This window comes from Trichechus manatus, unplaced genomic scaffold (assembly GCF_000243295.1).
Source record: "Trichechus manatus latirostris isolate Lorelei unplaced genomic scaffold, TriManLat1.0 scaffold00073, whole genome shotgun sequence".
In the NCBI taxonomy this organism is placed as follows: Eukaryota; Metazoa; Chordata; class Mammalia; order Sirenia; family Trichechidae; genus Trichechus; species Trichechus manatus.
This window is the reverse complement of record NW_004444009.1, coordinates 1,811,467-1,818,256: the sequence shown is the minus strand read 5'-3', so window position 1 is coordinate 1,818,256 and position 6,790 is coordinate 1,811,467. Positions and strand designations below refer to the sequence as shown.

General features: G+C 43.5%; 1 protein-coding gene across 1 annotated transcript; it reads left to right on the top strand.

Moving 5' to 3' along the window:
- The first annotated feature begins 3,431 nt into the window (after nt 1-3,431).
- Nucleotides 3,432-6,307, top strand: LOC101358409 (disintegrin and metalloproteinase domain-containing protein 30-like). The gene has a single exon (XM_004380427.2). It carries the CDS (start codon nt 3,432-3,434, stop codon nt 5,649-5,651), a length of 2,220 nt encoding a protein of 739 aa, XP_004380484.1. The 3' UTR covers nt 5,652-6,307.
- The last annotated feature ends 483 nt before the right edge of the window (nt 6,308-6,790 follow it).

Genomic DNA, 6,790 nt, shown 5'->3' with positions numbered 1-6,790 from the left:
CACAACAGAAATACTTTCGTGGGGCAAAGAATGTATGTGAGTGTACTTCTATATAAATATATACATATACATCTTTGTGAATATGTACATATATATATATATAGCCACAATACTATAAACAACATAAATGTAAATATTTTAAACAGCAGAACTATGTCATCCATACATAAGGAAAATGGTTAAATAAATGATTACTTGCATACTATAGAATACTATGCATCTCTTAAAGACAATAATCTATATATAAAATGTCCTAGAAAATTATTTGCGATATATTGTTTAGTGAAAAAAAGCAAGTGTCACAATAATATGAAGAGCATGTAACTATTTTAAAGTATTAAATAATTTCTATCTTTTTAAAGGCTATTTAAAGATGAAAAAAGAATGATACCAAATAGTCCTTTCTGGGAGGGGAGGGTACTGGGGAATTATGCAGGGTTGGATGATAAAGGAGGCTTTTACTTGTTATCCATATAATTCAAGATTTTTTGCACTTTTTTTTGTAATATAGATGCATAGTTTCTGCAAATAAAAATTAATGCTGTCAGAGCAGGCTATTTCCACCGGGCTCTGTTTTTAACAAGCGGCTGCTATAGGGCTTAGCACACAGACTATTGCTGCAACAGGAATTGGTGAATTAGTGTCTTTGCTCCAGAAATTCTCCAACAGCCTGTAGGAAAATGATAAGAAACGATAAATCCGTTCCAACTGGTCACTTTAAGCTACCAAGTGTTGCTTGAGAAAATTAATCAGATTTATAGACAAGTGAAACTATAAATTCTGGTTTCCAATCTGAACTAAAATCTGAACACACTTTGTAATACTTTCATTTTTCCCTAGTCAGCTCTCTCCTGAGTTCTCTTCTTCATCGCCCTGTACCTCCATCACCCCACCCTACCTCAGGAGCTGACTTCACAGGGAAAACAGAAGCCTTCAGACTGCATGCCTTGACTTTCTCCTCACTGCCCTCACAGCTTCTCCTGCCTCCTACCCAGCTCAGCTCTCCTCTTACACTGACCCCTTTACTGCCCTTGAGGGGCTTTCGCTGCGGCAATCACCTATCTTCTCCTGGATGCTGAGCTGCTCTCTCTGGTGGGCTTTCCCACCAGCACACAGAAATGACCGAGACCCTTTCATCTACCAACTCCCTCTTTCCACACAGAATACCCTCCAGCTACTTCTTTGTCTCTTCTCTCTCCTTCATATCTAACGTCTTGAAGATGTGGTGTAGATTTGTGATCTGCCGTTCTAACCTCCCATTTAGACCCTGATGTCCTGGCACCTGGCTTCCCTTATCATCGCCTCAATGAAACAGTTGGCACGAAAATTACTATGACCTCGTTTTTGCTAAATTCTGTGTGTCTCAAACTCTGCTCAGCATTTCACCTGTTGCCCACTACATCTTTCAAGAAAAACTTCTGCAACGGATCACCTACTGGCCTGCTTTTCCTCATATACAGGTATCTGCTGCTTCGAGGTCATTGCAAGCTTCTTTCGCTCAGCCTGACCTTGAATCCTGGTAGTCCTTAGGGTGCCAATCTTGTCTCTCTCTGGTTAATCCACACAGTTCCTCAAGACACTGTCATCTCGTTTATGGCTTAAGTCAGCATCACTATGCTGATGACTTTCAATCAGCTCTAGCCTGGGGTCTCAGCCCAGATGGTGTCCATTGACCCTTCTTCAGTGCTCCACTGGCACCTCAAAATCTACATTTCCCCAGTGTAGCTGGTCATACTTCTTCACCTGATCGAAATCTACTTGTTCTCATGTTTTCCTCACCTGAGCTCCTGGAACCACAATACACACAGCTGCCTAAGTCAGAAAACTTGAACATTGTTTTTTATTCTTGCCTCTTTCATACTGGTAGAATCCATTGAATCGTTAAGTCTAGCAGAGTGTACATTCCGTCATAGTTTTTGAAGCTGTTCAGCTTGTGTCCTTCCACAGAGAGACAACAGGGTGGACTGGTTATAAGTCCAAGCTCTGGGCCCAACCGCCTAAGTCTGTGCAGTGATTCTGTCACCTAACTGCGCCATCTGAGCCAATGTTCAGTTTGTTTTGTAAAGAGCTTAAAACGTGCCTGGCACACAGTCAGCCTTCGATAAGTATTGTGTTTATTATGAGACCCAATGCCATTATCTCAGGAAGACAACATCCCTTGTCTGGATTGTTACCGTAGCTCTTAACTGGTCTCCCTGACTCAAGCTGTGTCCCTTTGTAACCTTTATGCAGCATGCATTCCCCAGAAATAGACTTCAAAATGTTACTCTTGTGTCAGAATCCCTCGGACACACTCATGACCTTGTGATTTACCAGTTGCACGCCCTCCGTCGTCTGAGCTGGGGTCTTCTTCCCTCTCTGGCTTCATCCCTCAGCCATCACTCCATACTACAAAACCAACTATTTGCCTTTCTCTGACAGCTTCAGGGTTTTATTCTTTTCACAGGTACTTTCTCTTCCTGGAACTCCCACCACTGCACATCAGTGCGGTCCCTGGCATCCCAAGGACAAATAGCAGGAAGAACCACCCTGGTAAAAAGAGCTCTTTGGCAACATTCTCTTTCCAGAGCGCACAGCTGTAGCTGCAGGAACTTCTCTGGAAAGAGCTGAAGCCAGGGGGGCCCTGAGGTGGGAGCGCTGGGAGGAGGTATGGAGTCTAAGCTGCTCGTCTTAGGCTGTTTCTACTCCTGCTTGTCTGAACGCTCCTCCTCTTTGCTACAAGCCACTCCAGCAGGAAGTTGGGAAAGGTGCAAAGGTGAGGTGAGCACCAAACAAACAAACAAAAAAAAAACTTGCTCTGGTGTCGATTTCAACTCACAGCAGAACTGCCCCAGTGTTTCCAAGGCTGTAAATCTTTACAGAAGCAGACTGCCACATCTTTCTCCCCAGTCCGGCTGGTGGCTTCAAACTTTCGACCTTTTGGTTAGCAGCCAAGCGCTTTAACAACTGCACCATCAGGGATCTTTGATGTGGGCACAGTGGCCTGTAAAACAGCCAGATTGCAGCCAATGGAAACCATCAGATGTGGCCTAGGACGTACAGAAATAGACACTCTAAATGGCGGGGGATATCATGAGCTTTTAACAAGTTCTCTTTTCTTTCTTCTATTTTTCTATTCCTTCTCCATTTCTGATGCTGTTCTATGCCTTTTGCGATCCCACATGCCAGTAACCCACCTTTTCTCTTTTATTCTCGCCCACTTTTCCCTCGTTCTATCCACGTGCCTCCAACGGCAACGCTCAGGAAACGAACTCCCTGCGTCGCACCGTGCTGGGGGAGTCTGCAAGACCTAAACCCAGGAGGCTGGGGTTCCCCCAAACACTGCACAGGGAGCGCGGCACGTTGTGCTGCGGCGCCCCTAGCGGCGGTCTCTGAAAGTCTGACTCGCAGAGTCCAGCAGTAGAGAGACTGACTAGGTACTGAGCTGTGCCATGAAGTCAGTGAGGACCTCACTCTCCCAAGGCCGCTGGCTTCCTGTGCTAGTCCTGGAGGTTCTCCTTGTTGACTCTCTTGGAGAGGACATAATTCTTCACCCTGAGTGGGGGTTTGACTCGTACGAAATCACGATCCCCAAGAAGCTGAGCTTCCGGGTAGAAGAGCAAAGTGTGACCAGGCACGAGTCCTACCTCCTGAAGTTAAAAGGCAAGAAGCATGTCCTCCACCTATGGCCCAGGAGGTTTCTGTTGTCCCGACATCTGCGGCTTTTCTCTTTCACGGAGCAGGGGGAGCTTATGGAAGATAACCCTTATATACCGAAGGTCTGCAATTACATGGGCTCGGTGGAAGGGTCTCCTGAATCTGAAGCTACTCTGAGTACGTGCATGGGGGGCCTCAGAGGCATATTGAAAATTGATGACGAACTTTACCAAATTGAGCCCCTCAAGGACTCTTCCAGGTTTGAACACGTCGTGTATCTCCTCAATAATGAGCATATTAGCAATCGGACCTGTGGCTTAACTGATGATGAAGTAGAACGGCAGATAGCCCAGCATGAGAATGTGGCTAGGATAAGGGACTTTCCTGGACACTATAAACACCAAAAGTATTTGGAATTGACCATGTTGTTTGATCACAGTAGATATTTGTTTGTGAATTCTAATGTAACTCAAATTGTAAGTGATGCCATTCTTCTGACTGGAATTCTGGACACCTATGTTCAGGAATTCAGTATGAGGATAAATCTACAAGCTCTTGAAATATGGACAGATGAAGACAAATTTATTACCGAGGTACCCCTTTTAAGTCAAATTGCAGGCAGTTTTGTATTCTATAGACACGATAACCTAAATCGACGGATTCGAACAGATTGGGCACATTTATATGTAAAAAGAGAGTATGTTGATTCTTTTGGATGGTCCTATGGAGGAACGTGTACTCAAACTTATTCTGGATCAGTAAGTTCATTTCCAAATCTAAATATCCTTGGACCTGGCACTTGGACGGTTCATGAACTGGGCCATAGTTTTAAAATACAGCATGATACAGAATACTGTCAATGTAAGGGTAAAACTAGTTGCATCATGGGCACTGGACGTACTGGGTGGAGTAATTGTAGTTTTATCACTTATTTCAGGGCCATAAATGTAGGATTATCTTGTCTAAATAATATCCCGGAGATAGGTTTTGTGTTGAAGAGTTGTGGAAACAGTATTGTGGAAGAGAATGAGGAATGTGATTGTGGTTCAAAAGGAGACTGTGAAAAAGACAAGTGTTGTCAACCAGATTGTAAATTGAAACCTGGTGCCAACTGTAACATTGGTCTTTGCTGTCATGACTGTCAATTTCGTCCATCTGGATATGTATGTAGGCAGCAAGAAAATGAATGTGACCTTGCAGAATACTGCAATGGGACCTCAAATCTCTGCCCAGATGACACTTACAAGCAAGATGGAACCCCTTGCAAATACGAAGCCCACTGTTTTGGAAAGGGGTGTCGGTCCAGGATTATGCAGTGCCAAAGGATTTTTGGATCTGATGCCATGGATGCTCCTAATCAGTGCTATGATGCTGTGAATTTAATTGGTGACCAATATGGTAATTGTGGTATTAGAGCAGTTGCAGTATTTACACAGTGTAGGAAGGTAAATTCATTATGTGGCAGACTACAGTGCATAAATGTTAAAATGGTCCCTGATATGCCAGATCATACTTTGATAATTAACACTCATCTGAAGAAAGAAAATCTCATGTGCTGGGGCACAGGCTATCATCTAGGCATGAAACCCATGGGGATACCTGACCTGGGTGTGATAAATGATGGCACCCCCTGTGGCCAGAACCAGATATGTATTAACAGAAATTGTGTTAATATCTCAATTCTGAGGTATGACTGTTTGCCTGAGAAGTGCAACCGCCGAGGCGTTTGCAACAATAAAAAAAACTGCCACTGCATGTATGGCTGGGCCCCTCCATTCTGTGAGGAGGAAGGGTATGGAGGAAGCATTGACAGTGGGCCTCCAGGACCGCTAATTCCGGAGGTGCCTTCATCAGTTCAGATTGTGTCCATTATGATATTACGCCTTATTTTCTTAGTCATCTCAGTGATTGTTGTGTTTTTCATGCAAAAGAAACTCAAAGAGAAAGAAAAATCCCCAAATATCCTTGAAGATGAAAAATCCCAGGCAAAAGATGATATGAAACCAAAAAATTAATCAGGCACTCCATAGTCACTCAGGATCATTTACTGAACAAGCTTATCACATCCAAACAATTCTTTGTTCTTCTCTCAGTTCTTTTTTATTTCATTTTCACTCAAGTTTTGATCAGCAAATAAATGATATTCTTGTTTGGGGAAAGTGCATTTTATTTCCAAAGGACTCACTTGACCTCTCGGTTTGTGATCAAATTTTGGATATCCTGAAAAGATTGCCCAAATCACTTTTCTGGACACTGAAGGGCCAAATTTTGTGAGTTTCATGGAATTACAGTGTCTTTCGAAGCAGAGTCCTGTCTTTCAGAATCCCAGCAAAGTGATTGCCTTCCTCTCCCTCTGCCTCCCTCTCCCTCTGCCTCCCTCAGCATGAGAAGTGAGAGCACATCTGTGACTATTCCAGTGCTGGATAATAAATGACGCTTAGTTACCTAGTGCTGCTGTAAGAAAAAATTCACAAGTGGGTGGCTTTAAAGAAAAAGAACTTATTGTCACACAGTTTTGGAGTCTAGAAGTCCCAATCGGGGCATCACCTCTAGGGAGGGGTGCTTTCCTGTCAGTGGTCGTAGGTGTTTCTTGGTGTTCCTTAGCTTATAGAGGGATCTTCACATGACATCTGCCTGCTCCTGTGTTTGGGTCTCTCTTTGTGTTTGTCTTGCTGTTTTATAGGACACCACTCAAAAGGGAATAGGTTTAGGACCCATCCTACTCCAGTATTATCTCATTAACATAACAAAGAAAACCTCTTATTTTCAAACAGGACTACATCCACAGGTACAGAGTTTAGGATTTCAACTTATGTTTTGGGGAGACACAATTCAATCCGTAACAGGTGCCTACTGCATTTTATAAATAAAAAACAGTGTATCACAAGAGCTGTTTCATAAATAAGCATTTTTCCCTATATAGTCCCTCTATGGGTCATTCCAGTTCTGCAAACTGTGTGGTCTCTGACTCAGTGACTGGGGTGATGTCAGGTGGGATAATGGCACTAATCTACCATAACTCCCGCATTGCACTGCAGTCTATAAATGATGACCAGCACTGGCAGTGTCCTGGGGGCAAGGTTCTTAACAAAAGTCTGCAGTTTGGGTTTGTGATTGCAGCTTGCAGGGGTAGGTCTTTGTGAGTGTGTGCTGA